The sequence below is a fragment of the Heterodontus francisci genome, chromosome 1 (assembly GCF_036365525.1).
Source record: "Heterodontus francisci isolate sHetFra1 chromosome 1, sHetFra1.hap1, whole genome shotgun sequence".
NCBI lineage: Eukaryota > Metazoa > Chordata > Chondrichthyes > Heterodontiformes > Heterodontidae > Heterodontus > Heterodontus francisci.
In genome coordinates, this window is record NC_090371.1 from 6240527 (window position 1) to 6264669 (window position 24143).

Consider the following 24143-nt stretch of genomic DNA (forward strand, 5'->3'; position numbering starts at 1 on the left):
GTTGTTCACTGTTTAAGTAATACTCTGCTTTTTTATTCTTCCTGCCAAAGTGAACAACTTCACATTTTCCCACATTATACTTCATCTGTCATATTTTTGTCCACTCACTCAACCTATCTATATCAGTCTGCAACCTTCTTATGTCTTTCACAACATACTTTCCTACCTATCTTTGTGTCATCTACAAATTTAGCTACCATGCCATCGTTCCCCTCATCTAAGTCATTGATATAAATTGTTAAAAGTTGAGGCCCCAGCACAGACCCCTGCGGGTCTCCAATCGTCTCATCCTCCCAATCAGAAAAGGACCCATTTATGCATACTCTCTGTTTTCTGCCAGCCAGCCAATCTTCTATCCATGCTAATATGTTACCCCGTACACCATGAGCTCCTACTTTGTGCAATAACCTTTTATGTGGTGCCTTGTCAAATGCCTTCTGGAAATCCAAGTACAGTGCGTCAATGGGCTCCCCTTTATCCACAGCGCATGATACTGCTTCAAAGAACTCCAATAAATTGGTTGAACATGATTTCCCTTTCACAAAACCATGCTGACTATTCCCGATTACCTTGAGTTTTCTAAGTGCCCAGCTGTAGCCTCCTTAATGATTGATTCTAATACCTTCCCCATGACAGATGTCAAGCTAACTGGCCTATAGTTACCTGTTTTCTGCCTCCCCCCTTTTTGAATAGAGGGGTTAAATTTACTACTTTCCAGTCTGATGGAACATTTCCAGAGTCTAGCGAATTTTGAAAAATTAGCACCAACGCATCTACTACCTCATTAGCCACCTAATTAAGACCCTAGGATGAAGTCCATCATGACCCGGGGACTTGTCAGCCCGTAACTCCATCAGTTTGCTCAGTGCCGCTTCCCTGGTGATTGTAATTTCACCAAGTTCCTCTTTTCCTTCCACCTCCTGATTTACAGCTATTACTGTAATGTTTTTTGTATCCTTTATAGTGAAGACAGAAGCAAAATATTTGTTCATTTCATCCGCCATTTCCTTATTATCTACTATTAACTCTCCATTCTCACTCTTTAGAGGACCAACATTAACTTTACTTACTATTTTCCTGTATAAATATCTGTAGAAACTCTTGCTCTCCATTTTTACATTTCTAGCTAGCTTCCTCTCATACTCTAATTTCTTTCTCCTGTTTAACCTTTTAGTCATTCTCTGCCATTCTTGGTATTCTGACCAATCATCTGACCTGTCACTCATCTTTGTGCCATTATATGCTTTTTCCTTAAGTTAAATACTTTCCTTAACTTGTTTAGTTATCCATGGATGGTGAGCCCTCCCCTTCGAATTTTCTTTATAGTAAGAATATACTTATTCTGAGTATTCTGAAATATCCCCTTAAATGTCTGCCATTGCTTCTCTATTGATCTATCTCCTAGTATAGTAATTCAGTTCACTTCAGCTAGCTCAGCTTTCATGCCCACATAGTTGCCCTTATTTAAGTTTAAAATACTAGTCTTAGACCCACTCCTCTCTCTTTCAAACTGGATGTAAAACTCAATCATATTGTGATCGCTGCTACCTAAAGGTGCCTTTACTCTGAGGTCATTAATTCATTCTGTCACATTATGCAATGCAAAGTCTAATATAACCTGCTCTCTGATTGGTTCCAGAACATGCTGCTCTAAGAAACTATCTCGAAAGCATTTTATAAACTCATCATCCAGGCTACTATTGTCAATCTGATTTTTCCAGTCTATATGTAGATTAAAATCACCCATGATTATTGCCATCCCTTTATCACAAACGCCCAATATTTCTTCTTGGATACTTCATCCTACATTGTGTTTACTGTTAGGGGGCCTGTAGAGCACTCCCACTAGTGACCTCTTGTCTGTACTATTTCTCATCTCCACCCAAATCGATTCTACATCCTGATCTCCTGAACCAAGGTCATTTCTAACAATTGCACCAGTGCCATCCTTGATTAATAGTGCTACCCCTCCACCTTTACCTAGCTTCCTATTCTTCTTGAATGTCATATGCCCCTCAATATTGAGGACATAATCTTTGTCATCCTGCAGTCATGTCTCCTTAATGGCTATCAGATCGTATCTATTTATTTTAATGTGCACTATCAGTTCGTCTACTTTGCTTTGAATGTTACGTGCATTCAGATACAGAGCCTTTAATTTGTTCTTTTTGTTATCTGTGTAATGTCTTGGCTTGATTGTTGGTGTGTTCTTAGATTTTTTCTCTCTGTCTCTTCCTGCCATTCTCTGACCTTCATTTCCCATATTACTATTCTGCTCTCCTGCCTTGACTCTAGCCCTTGATTTGCTACATCTATTCAAGCTTGATCCCTCTCCCCCCTTGTTTAGTTCAAATCCTTCTCTACTTCCCTAGTTACACGGTTTGCTGGAAGACTGGTCCCAGCACGGTTCAGGTGCAGACCATCCCAATGGTACAGCTCACACTTTCCCCGGTACTGGTGCCAGTGCCCCAGGAACTGAAACCCACTTCTCCCACACCAATCTTTGAGCCACATATTCATTTCACTAATCTTATGTGCCCTCTGCCAATTAGCACGTGGCTCAGATTATAATCCAGAGATTATTATCCTTGAGGTTCTGCTCTTCAATTTGGTGCCTAGCTCCTCATACTGTCTAAGCAGACCCTCTTTCCTAGTCCTACCTATGTCATTGGTACCTACATGGACCAAATTAACTGGATCCTCCCCCTCCCACTCCAAGTTCCTGTCCAGTCCTGAGCAGATGTCCTGAACCCTGGCACCGGGCAGGCAACACAGCCTTCTGGACTCACGTTCTCGGCTATACAGAATAGTGTCGATCCCCCTCACTACACTATTCTCTACTACCACTACATTTCTTTTAGCTTCCCCCACTTTAATGGACCCTGTATCACAGTGCCATGGCCAGTCTGTTCATTCACCTTGCAGACCTCGCTTTCATCCACACAGGTTGAGAGCACCTCAAACCTGTTTGACAATTGCAAAGTCTGAGGATCTTCCATTGCTGTCTGCTCAGTCCCTTTACCTGCCTCACTCACGGTCACATCCTCCTGTCCCTCACTGCTGACCAATACAAATGACCCTGTTCTAAGAGGTGTGACCGTCCTCCGGAACTAAGTGTACATTGCATCCCTTACATCCCTCACATTGCAGTATGCACAGTTCATCTTCCAGATCAATAATCCTGATCCGGAATTCCTCTATCTGCTCACACGTTCTGCAGATGTGTTTGTCCTGAATCACCTCAGCATCCAAAGGCTCCCACAGACCACAGCTACAACAGAACACCTGTCCTGTCATTGTTACTTATGCTATTAGTTAATTTACTTTAATTACTTTCTTAATTAACTTAGAATAATTCATACATATACTAGAATTTACTGTGCTTAGAAATGCTAGTACCTCCTTCAACTAAAGTTATACTTTTCTTGATTATCCAGATATGTAGCCTTTCCTATTGGTAATAGACCTTACCAATTCTAATAAAGCTTTGCCAATTCTAATAAACCTGCTGGGTAAGTAAAACCCTATATATTTGGGCCATTTAAAAGAACTTGCCTTTCATTGCAGCAGCTTTTTCGGGAGCAGAGAGTGCGAGCGAGTGAGCAGCTGGGAAGGTCAGTTTAAAGTAAACTTAATTTCCTTTTGTTTTCGGTGGAGACCAGGTGGCAGCTGGGTAAGTAAAACCCTATATATTTGGGCCGTTTCTGAACCCGAGACACCACACCTGTAGTGTCTCCCACCCGCCCTCCTCCTCTAACCAAAAAAAAAAGGACTCGGTGGTGTGTAGATAAGGTAAGGCTTTTTCTATTTCTCTTTTTCTTTTATTTTATCGTGTGATTGTTTAAAAACTTTTCGTTCCTTTTTCATTTAACTAAGTTTAAGCTTAAGATTAAAAATGGCAGGAGATCTCAGACCCGTGACATGCTCCTCTTGCTCAACGTGGGAGCTCAGGGACATGGCTGATGTCCTTGACTCCTTCACGTGCAGGAAGTGTGTCCAGCTGCAGCTCTTGTTAGACCGCATGACGGCTCTGGAGCTGCGGATGGACTCACTTTGGAGCATCCGCGATGCTGAGGAGGTTGTGGATAGCACGTTTAGCGAATTGGTCACACCGCAGATTAGGATTGCTGAGGGAGAAAGAGAATGGGTGACCAAAAGGCAGAGAAAGAGCAGGAAGGCAGCGCAGGTGTCCCCTGCGGTCATCTCCCTCCACAACAGGTATACCGTTTTGGATACTGTTGAGGGAGATGGCTCACCAGGGGAAGGCAGCAGAAGCCAGGTTCATGGCACCGTGGCTGGCTCTGCTGTTCAGAAGGGCGGGAAAAAGAGTGGAAGGGCTATAGTCATAGGGGATTCGATTGTAAGGGGAGTAGATAGGCGGTTCTGTGGTCGAAAATGAGACTCCCGAATGGTATGTTGCCTCCCAGGTGCACGGGTCAGGGATGTCTCAGATCGGCTGCAGAACATTCTGAAGGGGGAGGGTGAACAGCCAGTTGTCGTTGTGCACATAGGCACCAATGATATAGGTAAAAAACGGGATGAGGTCCTACAAGCAGAATTTAGGGAGTTAGGAGCCAAGTTAAAAAGTAGGACCTCAGAGGTAGTAATCTCAGGATTGCAACCAGTGCCACGTGATAGTCAGAGTAGAAATGAAAGAATAGTCAGGATGAATGTGTGGCTTGAGAGATGGTGCAGGAGGGAGGGGTTCAGATTTTTGGGACATTGGGACCAGTTCTGGGGGAGGTGGGACTATTACAAATTGGACGGTCTACACCTGGGCCGGACTGGAACCAATGTCCTTGGGGGTGCTTTTGCTAACGCTGTTGGGGAGGGTTTAAACTAATGTGGCAGGGGGATGGGAACCAAATGAGGTCAGTGGAGAATAAGGAGGTAGTAACTAAAGCCTGTAAGGAACTAGATAATGAAGTCAGCGTGACTAAGGGAAAGAGTAGGCAGGGAGCAGATGATGAAAGCAAAGGGACTGGTGGTCTGAGGTGCATTTGTTTTAATGCAAGAAGTGTAGTAGGTAAGGCAGATGAACTTAGGGCTTGGATTAGTACCTGGGAGTATGATGTTATTGCTATTACTGAGACTTGGTTAAGGGAAGGGCATGATTGGCAACTAAATATCCCAGGATACCGATGCTTCAGGCGGGATAGAGAGGGAGGATAAAGGGGTGGAGAAGTTGCATTACTGGTCAAAGAGGATATCACAGCTGTGCTGAAGGAAGGCACTATGGAGGACTCGAGCTGTGAGGCAATATGGGCAGAACTCAGAAATAGGAAGGGTGCGGTAACAATGTTGGGGCTGTACTACAGGCCTCCCAACAGCGAGCGTGAGATAGAGGTACAAATATGTAAACAGATTATGGAAAGATGTAGGAGCAACAAGGTGGTGGTGATAGGAGATTTTAATTTTCCCAACATTGACTGGGATTCACTTAGTGTTAGAGGTCTAGATGGAGCAGAATTTGTAAGGAGCATCCAGGAGGGTTTTCTAGAGCAGTATGTAAATAGTCCAACTCGGGAAGGGACCATACTGGACCTGGTGTTGGGGAATGAGCCGGGCCAGGTGGTTGAAGTTTCAGTCGGGGACTACTTTGGGAATAGTGATCACAATTCCGTAAGTTTTAGAATACTCATGGACAAAGACGAGAGTGGTCCTAAAGGAAGAGTGCTAAATTGGGGGAAGGCCAACTATACCAAAATTCGGCAGGAGCTGGGGAATGTAGATTGGGAGCAGCTGTTTGAAGGTAAATCCACATTTGATATGTGGGAGGCTTTTAAAGAGAGGTTGATTAGCGTGCAGGAGAGACATGTTCCTGTGAAAATGAGGGGTAGAAATGGCAAGATTAGGGAACCATGGATGACAGGTGAAATTGTGAGACTAGCTAAGAGGAAAAAGGAAGCATACGTAAGGTCTAGGCGGCTGAAGAAAGACGAAGCTTTGAAAGAATATCGGGATTGTAGGCGCAATCTGAAACGAGGAATTAAGAGAGCTAAAAGGGGTCATGAAATATCTTTAGCAAACAGGGTTAAGGAAAATCCCAAAGCCTTTTATTCATATATAAGGAGCAAGAGGGTAACTAGAGAAAGGATTGGCCCACTCAAAGACAAAGGAGGAAAGTTATGCGTGGAGTCAGAGAAAATGGGTGAGATTCTAAACGAGTACTTTGCATCGGTATTCACCGAGGAGAGGGACATGACGGATGTTGAGGTCAGGGACAGATGTTTGATTATTCTAGGTCAAGTCGGCATAAGGAGGGAGGAAGTGTTGGGTATTCTAAAAGGCATTAAGGTGGACAAATCCCCAGGTCCGGATGGGATCTATCCCAGGTTACTGTGGGAAGCGAGAGAGGAAATAGTTGGGGCCTTAACAGATATCTTTGCAGCATCCTTAAACACGGGTGAGGTGCCGGAGGACTGGAGAATTGCTAATGTTGCCCCCTTGTTTAAGAAGGGTAGCAGGGATAATCCAGGTAATTATAGACCGGTGAGCCTGACGTCAGTGGTAGGGAAGCTGCTGGAGAAGATACTGAGGGATAGGATCTATTCCCATCTGGAAGAAAATGGGCTTATCAGTGATAGGCAACATGGTTTTGTGCAGGGAAGGTCATGTCTTACCAAATTAATAGAATTCTTTGAGGAAGTGACAAAGTTGATTGATGAGGGAAGGGCTGTAGATGTCGTATACATGGACTTCAGTAAGGCGTTTGATAAGGTTCCCCATGGTAGGCTGATGGAGAAAGTGAAGGTGCATGGGGTCCAAGGTGTACTAGCTTGATGGATAAAGAACTGGCTGGGCAACAGGAGACAGAGAGTAGCAGTGGAAGGGAGTTTCTCAAAATGGAGACGTGTGACCAGTGGTGTTCCACAGGGATCCGTGCTGGGACCACTGTTGTTTGTGATATACATAAATGATTTGGAGGAAAGTATAGGAGGTCTGATTAGCAAGTTTGCAGACGACACTAAGATTGGTGGAGTAGCAGATAGTGAAGGGGACTGTCCAGCAGAATATCGATAGACTGGAGAGTTGGGCAGAGAAATGGCAGATGGAGTTCAATCAGGGCAAATGCGAGGTGATGCATTTTGGAAGATCCAATTCAAGAGTGAACTATACAGTAAATGGAAAAGTCCTGGGGAAAATTGATGTACAGAGAGATTTGGGTGTTCAGGTCCATTGTTCCCTGAAGGTGGCAACGCAAGTCAATAGAGTGGTCAAGAAGGCATACTGCATGCTTTCCTTCATCGGACGGGGTATTGAGTACAAAAGTTGGCAGGTCATGTTACAGTTGTATAGGACTTTGGTTCGGCCACATTTGGAATACTGCGTGCAGTTCTGGTCGCCACATTACCAAAAGGATGTGGATGCTTTGGAGAGGGTGCAGAGGAGGTTCACCAGGATGTTGCCTGGTATGGAGGGCGCTAGCTATGAAGAGAGGTTGAGTCGATTAGGATTATTTTCATTAGAAAGACGGAGGTTGAGGGGGGACCTGATTGAGGTGTACAAAATCATGAGAGGTATAGATAGGGTGGGTAGCAAGAAGCTTTTTCCCAGAGTGGGGGTTTCAATTACTAGAGGACACGAGTTCAAAGTGAAAGGGGAAAAGTTTAGGGGGAATATGCGTGGAAAGTTCTTTACGCAGAGGGTGGTGGGTGCATGGAACGCGTTGCCAGCGGAGGTGGTAGACGCGGGCATGATAGCGTCTTTTAAGATGTATCTAGACAGATACATGAATGGGCAGGAAGCAAAGAGATACAGACCCTTAGAAAATAGGCGACACGTTTAGATCGAGGATTTGGATCGGCGTAGGCTTGGAGGGCCGAAGGGCCTGTTCCTGTGCTGTAATTTTCTTTGTTCTTTGTTCTTTGTTCTTTAGTACTATTAGTAAACCTTACAAACGCTGATAAACCCTAAAAATTCTTAATGCAGCTTATTTATTAAATTGTCCAGATTTGAGCAAATTCTGCTGGTCTCTCTCTCACTCTGTATGATAAATTATCAAATCCTCTTTAGTTTTTAGTTTAAATACTAATGATTCAATCAGATCTTACTTTATATTTGATTGCTTTAGATGAAATTAAATTAAAAATTGACTGCTATACTCACCCCCGGCGTTTTGTTTCCCTGCTCTCTCTCTCCACTGTGACATCACTCTGATATGACTTTTTGATTTTTTCCCCTGCTCTGCCATTCTATCTCTCTCACTCTTCAGCCTCCGATTTCTTGGTGCGCTTTTTAAATCTCTGCTCCTGCCAGGTTCTCTCTCTGGCCTTGACCTTGATGTACAGGGCACAATTTCAAAGTTGTCAGATGATATGAAACTTGGAAGCATTGTGAACTGTGAGGAGGATAGTGTAGAACTTCAAAAGGACATCGACAAGTTGGTGGAATGGGCAGACAGGTGGCAGATTAAAATCAATGCAGAGAAATGTGAAGTGATTCATTTTGGTAGGAAGAACATGGAGAGACAACTTAAAATATAAGGTACAATTCTAAAGGGGTGCAGGACCAGAGGGACTTGGTGTATATCTGCATATGTCATTGCAGGTGGCAGGACAGGTTGAGAAAGTGATTCATAAAGTATACAGTATCCTGGGCTTTATTAATAGTGGCAGAGAGTACAAGAGCAAAGAAGTTATATTCCCTTCTTTGGCCTCCTTGTCTCGAGAGACAATGGGTAAGCGCCTGGAGGTGGTCAGTGGTTTGTGAAGCAGCGCCTGGAGTGGCTATAAAGGCCAATTCTAGAGTGACAGGCTCTTCCACAGGTGCTGCAGAGAAAGTTGTTTGTCAGGGCTGTTACACAGTTGGCTCTCCCCTTGCGCCTCTGTCTTTTTTCCTGCCAACTACTAAGTCTCTTCGACTCGCCACATTTTAGCCCTGTCTTTATGGCTGCCCGCCAGCTCTGGCGAACGCTGGCAACTGACTCCCACGACTTGTGATCAATGTCACAGGATTTCATGTCGCGTTTGCAGACGACTTTAAAGCGGAGACATGGACGGCCGGTGGGTCTGATGCCAGTGGCGAGCTCGCTGTACAATGTGTCTTTGGGGATCCTGCCATCTTCCATGCGGCTCACATGGCCAAGCCATCTCAAGCGCCGCTGACTCAGTAGTATGTATAAGCTGGGGATGTTGGCCGCTTCAAGGACTTCTGTGTTGGAGATGCGGTCCTGCCACCTGATGCCAAGGATTCTCCGGAGGCAGCGAAGATGGAATGAATTGAGACATCGCTCTTGGCTGACATACGCTGTCCAGGCCTCGCTGCTATAGAGCAAGGTACTGAGGACACAGGCCTGATACACTCGGACATTTGTGTTCCATGTCAGTGCGCCATTTTCCCACACTCTCTTGGCCAGTCTGGACATAGCAGTGGAAGCCTTTCCCATACGCTTGTTGATTTCTGCATCTAGAGACAGGTTACTGGTGATAGTTGAGCCTAGGCAGGTGAACTCTTGAACCACTTCCAGAGTGTGGTCGCCAATATTGATGGATGGAGCATTTCTGACGTCCTGCCCCATGATGTTCGTTTTCTTGAGGCTGATGGTTAGGCCAAATTCATTGCAGGCAGCCGCAAACCTGTCGATGAGACTCTGCAGGCACTCTTCAGTGTGAGATGTTAAAGCAGCATCGTCAGCAAAGAGGAGTTCCCTGATGAGGACTTTCCGTACTTTGGACTTCGCTCTTAGACGGGCAAGTTATATTGAACTTGTATAAGACACTAGTTCGGCCTCAGCTGGAGTATTGTGTCCAATTCTGGGCACCGCACTTGAGGAAAGATGTGAGGGCATTGGAGAAAGTACAGAAGAGATTCATGAGAATGATTCCAGGGATGAAGAACTTCAGTTATGAAGATAGATTGGAGAAGTTAGGACTGTTTTCCTTGGAGAGGAGAAGGCTGAGAGGAGATTTAATAGAGGTATTCAAAATCATGAGGGGTCTTTACAGACTAAATTGGGAGAGACTGTTCCCACTCGTGAAAGGATCAAGAACAAAAGGGCACAGATTTAAAGTATTTGGTAAGAAAAGCAAAAGTGACATGAGGAAAAACCTTTTCACGCAGCGAGTGGTCAAGATCTGGAATGCACTGCCTGAGAACGTGGTGGAGGCAGGTTCAATTGAAGCATTCAAAAGGGAATTAGACTATTATATGAAAAGGAAGAATGTGCAGGGTTATGGGGAGAATGCGGGAGTGTGGCACTCGGCGAAACGTTCATTAAGAGAGCTGATGCAGACACTATGGGCTGAATGGCCTCTTTCTACACTGTAACATTTCTGTGATTCTGTGTGATAAAGGTTGACAAGTCCCCTGGACCTGATGACATGCATCCGAGGATCTTAAAAGAAGTGGCCACAGATATAGTGGATGCATTGATTGTTATCTTGCAAAATTTCCAAGATTCTGGAAAGGTCCCAGAGGATTGGAAAACCATTCCAGTCAAGAAAGGAGGAAGACAGAGAGCAGAAAACTATTGGTCAGTTAGCCAAACATCTGTCATTGGAAAAATGCTGGAATCCATTATTAAGGAAATAGTAGCAGCAAGTTTAGAAAATAATAACACAATCAGGCAGCATTAATATGGTTTTATGGAAAAGAAATCATGTTTGACAAATCTATTAGAGTTCTTTGAGGATGCAACAAGCAGGATGAATAAAGGGGAAACCAGTAGATGTAGTGTCTTTGGATTTTCAAAAGGCATCCGATGATCCGAAAGGCACCACATGAAAGAGGCATTTGAGGGAAATAAACTTGCAGGGTTACAGGGATGGGTCCGGGGAATAGGACTGATTGGATTGTTGTACAGAGAGTGGGCCTGAATTCGATAGGCCGAATAGCCTCATTCTGTGCCATGAGTCGATGACTTTCCCTCAATCATAAGGTCAGAAGTGTGCATGGGCGCTGATGATTGCACAGTGTTCAGTATAATTCGTGACTCTCCAGATACTAAAACAATCAAGGGCAATTAGGGATGGGCAATAAATGCTGGCCTAGCCAGCCACACCAACATCCCATGAAAGAATTTTTTAAAAATCCATGCCTGCATGCAGCAAGACCTGGACAATATCCAGGCTTGGGCTGATAAGTGGCAAGTAACATTTGTGCCACACAAGTGCCAGGCAATGACCATCTCCAATAAGAGAGAATCTAACCAAAGAACAAAGAACAAGAACAAAGATAATTACAGCACAGGAACAGGCCCTTCGGCCCTCCAAGCCTGCGCCGATCCAGATCCTCTCTCTAAACATGTCGCCTATTTTCTAAGGTTCTGTATCTCTTTTCTTCCTGCCCATTCATGTATCTGTCTAGATACATCTTAAAAGACTCCATCGTGCCCGCATCTACCACCTCCGCTGGCAATGCGTTCCAGGTGCCCACCACCCTCTGCGTAAAGAACTTTCCACGCATATCCCCCCTAAACTTTTCCCCTTTCACTTTGAACTCGTGTCCTCTAGTAATTGAATCCCCCACTCTGGGAAAAAGCCTCTTGCTATCCAACCTTGACATTCAATGGCATTACTATCGCTGAATCCCCCACTATCAACATCCTGCAGTTACCAATGACCAGAAACTGAACTGGACCAACCACATAAATACTGTGGCTACAAGAGCAGGTCAGAAGCTGGGAATTCAGTGGTGAGTAACTCACCTCCTGACTCCCCAAAGCCTGTCCACCATCTACAAGGCACAAGTCAGGAGTGTGATGGAATACTCTCCACTTGCCTGGATGGGTGCAGCTCCAACAACACTCAAGAAGCTCGACACCATCCAGGACAAAGCAGCCCACTTGATTGGCACCCCATCAACAAACATTCACTCCCTCCACCCGACGCACAGTGGCAGCAGTGTGTACCATCTACAAGATGCACTGCAGCAACTCACCCAAGGCTCCTTAGACAGCACCTTCCAAACCCACGACCTCTACCAACTAGAAGGACAAGGGCAGCAAATACATGGGAACACCACCACCTGCAAGTTCCCCTCCAAGTCACACACCATTCTGACTTGGAAATATATCGCCGTTCCTTCACTGTCGCTGGGTCAAAATCCTGAAACTGGAAATCCTAGAATGCATGTGTGTCAACAGACAAAGTATGGTGAATAAGGTTGGTGAGCTACAAGTTCAAATAGCAGTATGGGGATATGACGCAGTGGCAATAACAGAAACATGGCTGAAAAATGACAAGGCTGGCCGTTTAATATACAAGGATATAAAGTGTTCAGAAAAGATAGAGAAGGAAAAAGAGGGAGATGGGATGGCCGTACTGATTAGGGAAGACATCACAGTGCTGGAAAGGCAAGATGTCCCTGAAGAGCCAAGGACAAAATTCATTTATTTCGAGTTGAGGAGTAAAAAGGGTGTGATCATGTTACTAGGGGTATTCTACAGGTCTCCAAATAGTTAGAAAGATAGAGGAGCAAATCTGCAGGGAAATCACAGAGATGTGCAAGAATAGGGCGGCACAGTGGCGCAGTGGTTAGCACCGCAGCCTCACAGCTCCAGGGACCCGGGTTCAATTCTGGGTACTGCCTGTGTAGAGTTTGCAAGTTCTCCCTGTGTCTGCGTGGGTTTCCTCTGGGTGCTCTGGTTTCCTCCCACATGCCAAAGACTTGCTGGTTAATAGGTTAATTGGCCATTATAAATTGCCCCTAGTGTAGGTAGGTGGTCGGGAAATATAGGGAAGGTGGGGATGTGGTAGGAATATGGAATTAGTGTAGGATTAGTAACAAATGGGTGGTTGATGGTCGGCACAGACTCGGTGGGCCGAAGGGCCTGTTTCAGTGCTGTATCTCTAAAATAAAAATTATAGAGTGGTGATACTGTGCAACTCTAATTATCCAAATAATGATTGGGATAATCTTCTAGTAAAGGGTAGGGAGGGGGGTGAATTTCTAAAATGTGTTCAGGAAAACTTTCTTGATCAGTATGTTCGCAGCCCAACTAGAAAGGAGGCATTACTGGATCTGGTGCTGGGAAATGAGGTGGGCCAAGTGGACCAAGTGTCTGTGGAGGAGCACTTGGGGAAGAGTGATCATTGTATCATACAGTAATGCAGAAACATTAGGAACAAAATAAGGTAGAATGTCTAGATTGGAAAAGGGCTAATTTCAACATGATGAGATGGGATCTAGCCAGGGTAGAATGGAACCAAAGACTGACAGGAAGAGCTGTATTGGAACAATGGATTATCTTTAAGGAAGAGATGCTTCAGGTACAGGCTAGGAGCATTCCAATAAGGATGAAAGGTAGAGGAACCAAAAACAGGGCTCCTTGGAAGATGAAGGAGATAGAGATAGTGATGGAAAAAAAGAGGGTGTATGATGCATGACAGGTGAACTCATCAGGTGAGATCCAACCCATATACAATAAGGTGAGAGCAGAGGTGAAGAGGAAAGTAAGACAGGCAAAGAGAGAATATAAGAATAGAATGACAGTTAACATAAAAGGGACCCCAAAGATCTTCTACCAGTATGTAAATAGTAAGCGGGTATTAAGAGGAGGGTTGGGGCCTATTAGGGACAGAGTGGAGAATATATGCTTAGAGGTGCAGGGGAAGGCTAATATACATAACGGGTACTTTGTATCAGTGTTCACTAAGAAAATGGAGACTGACAAAATATCAGTAGAAGTGGAGAGAGTAGAGGCAATGGATAGGATGACAATTGAGAGGGGGCAGGTACTAAAATGACTGGCTATGCTTATGGTAGATAAGTCACCTGGTCCGGATGGTTTGCATCCCAGGTTGCTAATGGGAGTCGGGGTGAAGATAGAGGAAGGACTTGCCATAATCTTCCAATCTTCCCTGGATACTGGGGAGGTGCCAGAGGATCAGAGAGTGGCAAATATGACACCCTTATTCAAGAAAGGGTGTACGGACAGTCCTAGTAACTACAGGCCAGTTAGTTTAACATCAGTGGTGGGTAAAGTGTTAGAAACTAAAATCAGGGAAAATATCAACAGACACTTGGAGAGGTTTGATTTAATTAAGAATAGTCTGCACGGATTTATAAAAGGCAGATCATGTTTGACTAATCTAATTGAATATTTTGATGAAGAAACAGAGAAGGTTGATGAAGGGAATGCGATGGATGTTGTTTATATGGATTTTAAGAAAGCATTTGACAAGATAACACATAAAAGGCTGGTTAACAAAATTGAGGCTCATGGAATAGGAGGCTCAGTGTCCAATTGGATAAAAAAAACTGGCTTAAGAACAGAAAACAGCGAGTCAGAGTAAATGGTTGTTTTTCAGACTGGAGGATGGTTTTCCAAGGCACACTGCTGGGACCACTGCTTTTTTGATATTAAGAAATGTCTTAGATATTGGAATAAAGTGTCGAGTCACAAAATTTGCTGATGACACCAAACAGGGAGGTGCTGTAAACAGTGACATATAGATAGGCTAGCAGAATGGGCAGAGAGGTAGCAGATAGAATTTAATACTAACAAATGTGAGGCGATACACTTTGGCAGAAGGAATAGGGAGAGGCAATGTAGACTGAATGTTACAGTTCCAAAGAGTGTACAGGAACAGAGGGACCTGGGGGTGCATGTGCATCGATCTTTGAAGTTGGCAGGACATGTTGAGAGAGTGGTTAGTAAATGATGTGGATCTTGGGCTTCACTAATAGAGGGACTGGGAACAAAAACAGGGAAGTTATGCTGAACCTTTATAAAGCTCTGGTTAGGCCCCAACCAGAGTATTGTATTCAGTTCTGGACACCACACTTTAGGAAGGATTTTTTTTAAATATTTGTTCATGGGATGTGGACAATGCTAGATACAACAGCATTTATTGCCCATCCCTAATTGCCCTTGAGAAGGTGCTGGTGAGCCACCTTCTTGAACCGCTGCAGTCCATGTGGGGTAGGTACACCAACAGTGCCCTTAGGAAGGGAGTTCCAGGATTTTGACGCTGCGACAGTGAAGGAACGGCAATATAGTTCCAAGTAAGGATGGTGTGTGACTTGGAGGAGAACTTGCAGGTGGTGATGTTCCCATGCATCGGTTGACCTTGGCCTTCTAGTTGGTAGAGGTCGGGTGTTTGGAAGGTGCTGTCTAAGGAGCCTTGGTGCATTGCTGCAGTGCATCTTGTAGATGGTACACACTGCTACCACTGTGAGTCGGTGGTGGAGGGAGTGAATGTTTGTTGATGGGGTGCCAATCAAGCGGGCTGCTTTGTCCTGGATGGTGTCGAGCTTCTTAAGTGTTGTTGGAGCTGCACCCATCCAGGCAAGTGGAGAGTATTCCATCACACTCCTGGCTTGTACCTTGTAGATGGTGGACAGACTTTGGGGAGTCAGGAGGTGAATTACTCGCCGCAGGATTCCTAGCCTCTGACCTGCTCTTGTAGCCACAATATTTATATGGCTACTCCAGTTCAGTTTCTGGTCAATGGTAACCCCCAGGATGTTGATAGTGGGGGATTCAGCGATGACAATGCCATTGAACATCAAGGGGAGTTGGTTAGATTCTCCCTTATTTGATATTGTCACTAGAGGCCTGCTACCCGACCGGAATCCGACTGGACCTGACAACAAGTCACTTTGCTCCCAATAGGCTCTACACCAGTAAACCATCTGTATACAGTCAATGTTACCCATTTTTCCTTTTTTTCTCTGTGCCATATTTCCTCTATTGCTGTTTTGTTCACTTACATTTTTCATTTAAATGATACTGTGATGATACATCATCTTCAAACCTAGCCGGTTGAGCTTTTGAAACCAAGTCACTTAATAGAAATGATGGAATTTCTCACCACCCTCAGTCTTCCCTCCCACTCTCTTCGGCCTTTGAAAACCCAAGGCTGACATCACCCAATCTCCAGCTCCTGTCTCTCCTCCTCCCTTCCCGGTCTTGCTCCTTGTTCCGTACATTGGGCCTGGGGTCATTCATGTTGGATATGTTCAGAGAAGACACTTACCAGTGTGTTGTCTGCTACGAGCACCAGCTCGAGATATCTCCTCTCCTGTAGCACATCCCTTTTCATCTGGAGAAAGAGAAAATCTCTGTCAGATTGAGGTGAAAGCGGACCCTGGCAGGGAGGGAGTTAATCACAAGCCAAGCCACTCGGGCCCCACCTACTTTTTATTTTATACACGGCTATTTTACCTGTCTCTGTGTCATTATTTCAAAAGAACTCCACCCTGCACATAGCAATGGTCTTTTCATTTATCAGTAATTTCCTCCTTCCTCCCTCTCTCAGCAAGCAATCAAGAAGATAAATGGTATGTTGGCCTTCAGTCCAAGAGGATTTGAGTACAGGAGTAAAGATGTCTTACTGCAATTACATAGAGTCTTGGTGAGACCGCACCTGGAGTATTTTGTGCACTTTTGGTCTCCTTACCTGAGGAAAGATATACTTGCCAATGAAGGTTCACAAGACTGATTCCTGGGATGTTGGGATTGTCCTATGAGAAGAGATTGAGGAGGTTGGGCCTGTATTCTCCAGAATTTAGAAGAATGAGAGGTGATCAAATTGAAGCATACAAAATTCTTACAGGGCTGGACAGGGTAAATGCAGGAAGGATGTTTCCCCTGGTTGGAGAGTCTAGAACGTAGGACACAGTCTCAGAGTAAGGACAAGGCCATTTAAGACTGAGATGAGGAGGAATTTCTTCACTCAGAGGGTGGTGAATCTTTGGAATTCTCTGCTCCAGACGGTGTGGAGGCTCAGTCATTATGGTCAAGACTGAGATGGATCGATTTATATACATTAACAACATGAAGGGATGTGAGGATAGTGCAGGAAAATGGTATTGAAGTAGAAGATCAGCCTTGACTCATTGAATGGCGGAGCGGACTCGAAGGGCTGAATGGTCTACTCCTGCTCCTATTTCTTATGTTCTCGTTTCCGTCCCTCGACCCTCTCTTCCTCCCTCCCACAAATTCCTCACTCCCCTCCCTCGCTTGCCTCTCTCCCTTTCCTCTTCACTCCCTCAGTCTCTGCTCCTCTTTTTTCCTCCACTCACAGGCTTCACTCCCTCCTCTACCTTAGGAACTTCCTCTTTTCACTCCATATGCCCCCTGCACTCTCTTGATGTTGGCAGGTTGTTCAACTACAGAGTCATCACAGTTGCACCAAAGCCTGTTGTTATCGAACAAGCACCCATGTAAACAGGGAGCAAGAATGGTCCTTAATATGGAAATGACAGAGACATTAAATGAAAACTTTGTATCTGTCTTCTTGGTAAACATTCTGATGATAGTGGGGAACCAAGGGCAGTGAAAATGAGGAAATTAAGGTAATTAGTATTTTTAAAGAAATAGTACTGGAGAAAATCATGGGACCAAAGCCAGCAAATTCCCTGGACTATAGAGATAGTAGGTGCATTGGTCTTGATCTTCCAGAATTCCCGAGATTCTAGAATGGTCCCAATGGATTGCAAGGCAGAAGAAATAAGCTCACTATTCAAGAAGGGAGGAAGAGATGGAGCGTGATCAAGAAGTTTGCAGATGATACAAAGATTGTCTGTGTGGTAGATAGTGAGGAGGATCGCTGTAGGCTGCAGGAAGATATTGATGGTCTGGTCAGATGGGCAGAAAAGTGGCAAATGGAATCCAACCTGGAGAAGTGTGAGGTGATGCATTTGGGGAGGTCAAACAAGTCAAAGGAATACACAATAAATGGGAAAATACTGAGAAGTGTAGAAGAAGTGAGGGACCTTGGAGTGAATGTCCACAGATCCCCGAAGGTAGCAGGACAGATCGATAAGGTGGTTAAGAAGGCAGATGGAATCCTTTCTTTTATTAGCCGAGGTATAGAATACAAGAGTAGGGAGGTTATGCTGGAACTGTATAACTCATTGGTTAGGTCGCAACTTGAGTACTGTGTGCAGTTCTGGTCACCTCATTACTGAAAGGATGTAATTGCACTTGAGAGGGTGCAGAGGAGATTTACGAGGATGTTGCCAGGACTGAAAAAATGCAGCTATGAGGAAAGATTGGATAGGCTGGGGTTGTTCTCCTTGGAACAGAGAAGGCTGAGGGGAGATCTGATTGAAATGTACGAAATTTTGAGGGGTCTCGATAGAGTGGAGGTGAAGGGTCTATTCACCTTAGCAGAGAGGTTGGTGACGAGGGGGCATAGATTTAAAGTGATTGGTAGAAAGATTAGAGAGGAGATGAGGAAAAACCTTTTCACCTAGAAGGTGGTGGGGGTCTGGAACTCACTGCCTGAAAGTGTAGTTGAGTCAGAAACCCTCAACTCATTTAAAAGGAGTCTGGATATGCACCTCAAGTGCTGCAATATGCAGGACTACAGACCAAATGCTGGAAAGTGACATTAGAATGGGTGGATCATTCTTCGGCCGGCACAGACATGATGGGCCAAGTGGCCTCTTTCTGTGCCTTAAGCGTTCTATGATTCTATGAGAGAAAAGGGAACTATCGTCAAGTTAACCTGGTATCAGTGATAGGAAAAATGCGAGAGTGTATTATTTGGTACAGGGTGGCAGGGCACTTAGAAAATCAGAATATTACTGTGCAGTCAACACCGATTTCTGAAAGGGAAATTGACAAATCTGTCAGTTTTGTGAGGTTGTAACTAGCAGGGTGAGTAAGTGAGGATCATTGTATGTAGTGTATTTGTATTTTCAAAAAGCATTTATTAAGGTAGTGGACCAGAGGTTACTATACAAAATTAGGGCTCATTGGAATGGGGGTAACATTTTAGCATGGATTGAGAATTGGTTAACAAAGTGTAGAAATAAACAGGTTTAGCTGGCTGCAGCTAGTGGGGTACAACAGAACCTCAGAAATGTGTACCTTAGGCCTCAGCTATTTACAATGTGTATCATAGAGTCATTTACAACACAGAAGGAGGCCATTCAGCCCATCGAGTCCATGCCAGCTCTCCACTGAGCTATGCTGTCAGTCCTACTCTCCGGCTCGATCCCGTAGTCCTGCAAGTCTATTTCTCTCAGGTGGTCATCCAACTTCCTCTTGAGGTCACTGGTCATCTCCGCTTCCACCACCATCGTGGGCAGCGAGTTCCAGGTCATTACCACCCACTGCGTAAAAAAATGCTTCCTCATATTCCCCCTGCATCTTTTGCCCAAAACATTCAATCTATATCCCCTAGTCCTTGTACTATCTGTTAATGGGAACAGTTTTTCCTTGTCTAACTTATCTCAGCCTGTCATAATCTTGTACACTTCTATTAAATCTCCCCTCAACCTCCTTTGCTCCAGGGAGAACAAACCCAGCTTTTCCAACCTAACCTGGTAACTAAAATCCCTCATTCCCGGAACCATTCTGGTAAATCTCCTCTGCACCCTCTCAAGGACCCTCACATCCTTCCTAAAGTGTGGTGACCAGAACTGGATGCAATACTCCAGCTGGGGCCTAATCGGAGCTTTATAAAAGTTCAGCATAACTTCCCTGCATTTGTACTCAATGTCTCTCTTCATGAAGCCCAAGATTCCATATGCTTTATGAACCACTCTCTCAATATGTTCCCATACCTTCAAAGATGGATGCACATACACCCCCAGGTCCCTCTGCTCCTGCATACTCTTTAGAACTGTGCCATTAAGTCTATATTGCCTCTCCCTATTCCTTCTGCCAAATTGCATCACCTCACACTTTTCTGTATTAAATTCCATCTGCTACTTGTCTGCACTATCCGCTAGCTTATGTATGTCCTGTTGCAGGCGATTCATATCATCCTCATTGTTTGCCACACCTCCAAGTTTGGTGTCATCAGAAAATTTTGAGATTCTACTCTGGATTTCAAGTTCCAAGACATTTATATTTATACCAAAAAAAAGCAGTGTTCCCAGCACTGACCTTTGGGGAACACCACTGTCTACCATCCTCCAGTCTGAAAAACAACCATTTACCACAACTCGCTGTTTTCTGTCCTTGAGCTATGTTTTTATCCAATTGGACACTGACCCTCCTATTCCATTAGCTTCAATTTTCTTAACCAGCCTTTTATGTGGTATTTTATCAAACACTTTCTTAAAATCCATATAAACAACATCTACCACATTCCCTTCATCAACCTTCTCTGTTTCTTCATCAAAAAATTCAATTAGATTAGTCAAGCATGATCTGCCTTTTACAAATCTGTGCTGGCTATCCTTAATTAACTCAAACCTCTCTAAGTGTTTGTTGATATTTTCCCTGATTATAGTTTCTAAAATCTTACCCACCACTGATGTTAAACTAACTGGCCTGTAGTTGCTTGGACTGTCCTTACACCCTTTCTTGAATAAGGGTGTCACCTTTTCCACTCTCCAGTCCTCTGGCACCACCCCCGTATCGAGGGACGATTATGGCAAACCCTTCCGCTATCTTCACCCCCACTTCCTTTAACAACCTAGGATGTAAATCATCAGGTCCAGGTAACTTACCTACCATAAGCATAGCCAACCTTTCTAGTACTTCCCCCTCTCAATTTTTACCCTATTCATTGCCTCTACTCTCTCTGCTTCTACTGATATTTTGTCAGCCTCCATTTCCTTAGTAAACAGTGATGCAAAGTGCTCATCAAGTTTATTACCCTTCCCCTGTACCTCTCAGCATATATTACCCTCTGTCCCACTCTTCCTGTTACTACTCGCCTACTATTTACTGGTAGAAGATTTTTGGGTTCCCTTTTATGTTGATGACCATTCAATTCTCATATTCTCTCTTTGCCAGTCTTATTTTGCTCTTCACCTTCTCTTTCAACTTATTATATTCTCACTTGAAGAATTCACCTGACATGCATTATACACCCTCTGCGTTTGTTTCATCATCAACTCTATCTCCCTTGTCATCCGAGGAGCCCTGTTCTTGGTTCCCCTACTTTTCACCTTTGTTGGAATGTTCCTATCCTGTACCTGAAGCATCTCTTCCTTAAAGATAATCCATTGTTCTGATACAGCTCTTTCTGCCGGTCTTTGTTTCCATTCTACTCTGGCTAGATCCCTTCTCATCGCATTGAAATTAGCCTTCTTCCAATCTAGACATTCTACTTTATTTTGTTCCTTGCTTTTTTCTATTACTACTCTAAACTGTATGATACAATAAACACTCTCACCCAAGTGCTCCCCCAGAGACATCTGGCCTACCTCATTTCCAAGCACCAGATCCAGCAATACTGCTTTTCTAGTTGGGCTGAGAACATACTGATCAAGGAGGTTCTCATGAACACATTTCAGAAATTCCTCCCCCTCCTTACTCTAATCGATATTTGGATGATTAAAGACCCCAATATTAATACTTGCAAATCTCTGCGATTTCCCTGCAGATTTGCTCCTCTATCTCTCTCACTATTTGGAGGCCTATAGAATACCCCTAGTAACATGATGAGGTTCTGCTACAAGAATTTAGGGAACTAGGTCGCAGATTAAAAAGCAGGACCTCAAAGGTTGTAATCTCTGGATTACTCCTGGTGCCACGTGCTAGTGAGTATAGGAATAGGAGGATAAAGCAGATGAATGTGTGGCTGAGGAGATGGTGCAGGAGGGAGGGCTTTAGTTTCCTGGATCACTGGGTCTGTTTCTGGTGAAGGTGGGACCTGTACAAGTTGGACGGGTTGCACCTGAACCGGAACAGGACCAACATCCTTGTTGGGAGGTTTGCTAGTGCTGTTGGGGAGGGGGTGTTTAAACTAATTTGGCAGGAGGATGGGATACAGAGTGGAGGTACAGTAGGGGGTGATGCACAGTCAAATATAGAAGAGAAACTGAGTCAGTCTGGAAGGCCGAGCAAATATAGACCTGTTAAGGCACAAGTGAAAAATGCAAGGCTGGATTGCATCTATTTTAACACAAGGAGTCTGACAAGTAAGGCAAATGAATTGAGGGCAATGATTAGCACATGGGATTATGATATTATTGCTATCACAGAGACATGGTTGAGGGAGGGGCAGGACTGGCAGCTCAATATTCCAGGGTTTAGAATCTACAGTAAAATAAAAGCAAAATACTGCGGATGCTGGAAATATGAAATAAAAACAAGAAATGCTGGAAACACTCAGCAGATCTGGCAGCATCTGTGGAAAGAGAAGCAGAGTTAACGTTTCGGGTCAGTTCCGATGAAGGGTCACTGACCCGAAACAACTCTGCTTCTCTTTCCACAGATGCTGCCAGACCTGCTGAGTGGTTCCAGCATTTCTTGTTTTTATTTAGAATCTACAGGCAAGCCAGGGGAGGGCGGCACAGTGGCGCAGTGGTTAGCACCGCAGCCTCACAGCTCTAGCGACCCGGGTTCAATTCTGGGTACTGCCTGTGTGGAGTTTGCAAGTTCTCCCTGTGTCTGCGTGGGTTTCCTCCGGGTGCTCCGGTTTCCTCCCACATGCCAAAGACGTGCTGGTTGATAGGTTAATTGGCCATTATAAATTGCCCCGAGTATCGGTTGGTGGTAGGGAAATATAGGGACAGGTGGGGATGTGGAAGGAATGTGGAATTAGTGTAGGATTAGTATAAATGGGTGGTTGATGGTCGGCACAGACTCGGTGGGCCGAAGGGCCTGTTTCAGTGCTGTATCCATAAACTAAACTAAAGAGGGAGTGACATTGCACTGTTGATCAAGGAGTCAATTACTGCAGTAAGGAGGGATGATATCTTAGAAGGTTCCTCAAATGAGGCCATATGGGTAGAACTTAAAAACAAAAACGGGGCAATCACTTGGCTGGGAGTGTACTACAGACCTCCAAACAGTCACGGAGAGATAGAGGAACAGATATGTAGGCAAATCTCAGAGAGGTGTAAAAATAATAGGGTAATAATAGTCGGGGATTTCAACTTCCCCAATATTAACTGGGATAGTCTTAGTACAAAAGGCTTAAAGGGGGTGGAATTCTTAAAATGCATACAGGAGATCATTTTGAGCCAGTACGTAGAAAGTCCTACAAGAGAAGGGGCAGTACTGGACCTAATCCTAGGGAATGAAGCTGGACAAGTGGTAGAAGTGTCAGTGGGGGTGCATAACTCTGTAAGATTTAAGGTAGTTATGGAAAAGGACAAAGACGGGCCAGAAATAAAGGTACTGAATTGGGGGAAGGCCGATTTCAATATGATAAAACAGGATCTGGCCAAAGTGGACTGGGAGCAGCTACTTGTAGGAAAGTCAACATCAGGCCAGTGGGGAAATTCAAAGAGGAAATAGTGAGAGTTCAGAGCCAACATGTACCTGTTAAGGTGAAGGGTAGGACCAACAAGTCCAGGGAACCCTGGGTGTCAAGGAATATAGAGTATTGGATCAGGATAAAAAAGGAGTCTTATGGCAGATTCAGAGCACTGAAAACAATGGAGGCCCTAGAGGAGTATATAAAGTGTAGGGGGGTGCTTAAAGAAGTAATTAGGAGAGAGAAGAGGGGACATGAAAAAACACTGGCACTCAATATAAAGGGAAAATTCTAAGGCGTTTTATAAGTATATTAAGGACAAGAGGATAACCAGCGAAAGAGTAGGGCCCATTAGGGACCAAAGTGGCAATCAGTGTGCGGAGCCCGAGGACATAGGTGAGGTTTTAAATGATTACTTTGCATCTGTGTTCACTATGGAGAAGGACGATGTAGGTGTAGAGATCAGGGAGGGGGATTGTGATATACTTGAACATATTAGCATTGAAAGGGAGGAAATATTAGCTGTTTTAGCGGGCTTCAAAGTGGATAAATCTCCAGGCCCAGATGAGATGTATCCCAGGCTGTTATGTGAGGCAAGGGAGGTGATAGTAGGGGCTCTAACACAAATTGTCAAACCCTCTCTGGCCACAGGAGAGGTACCAGAGCACTGGAGGACAGCGAATGTGGTACCATTATTCAAGAAGGGTAGTACGGATAAGTCAAGTAATTACAGGCCGGTGAGTCTAACATCAATGGTGGAAAATATTGGAAAAAGTTCTGAGGGACAGGATTAATCTCCACTTGGAGAGGCAGGGATTAATCAGGGATAGTCAGCATGGCTTTGTCAGGGGGAGATTATGTCTAACTAACTTTATTGAATTTTTCGAGGCTGTGACTAGATGTGTAGATGAGGGTAAAGCAGTTGATGTAGTCTACATGGACTTCAGTAAGGCTTTTGATAAGGTCCCGCACGGGAGATTGGTCAAGAAGGTAAGAGCCCATGGGATCCAGGGCAATTTGGCAAATTGGATCCAAAATTGGCTTAGTGGCAGGAAGCAGAGGTTAATGTTTTTGCGATTGGAA

The 24143-nt window shown here is 44.4% G+C and overlaps 1 protein-coding gene across 5 annotated transcripts in view; it reads right to left on the reverse strand.

Annotated features, from left to right (window-relative positions):
• Positions 1-24143, reverse strand: part of LOC137367113 (disintegrin and metalloproteinase domain-containing protein 12-like) — a 544479-nt gene that overhangs the window by 365685 nt on the left and 154651 nt on the right. For all 5 annotated transcript variants that reach the window (XR_010973684.1, XM_068028577.1, XM_068028570.1 and 2 more), the window contains exon 7: positions 15924-15989. Coding sequence is in view for 4 of the 5 variants with exons in the window: in XM_068028577.1 (XP_067884678.1) it covers positions 15924-15989 (66 nt within the window). In the remaining variant the exon portion in view is untranslated. The remainder of the gene's footprint in view (positions 1-15923; positions 15990-24143) is intronic.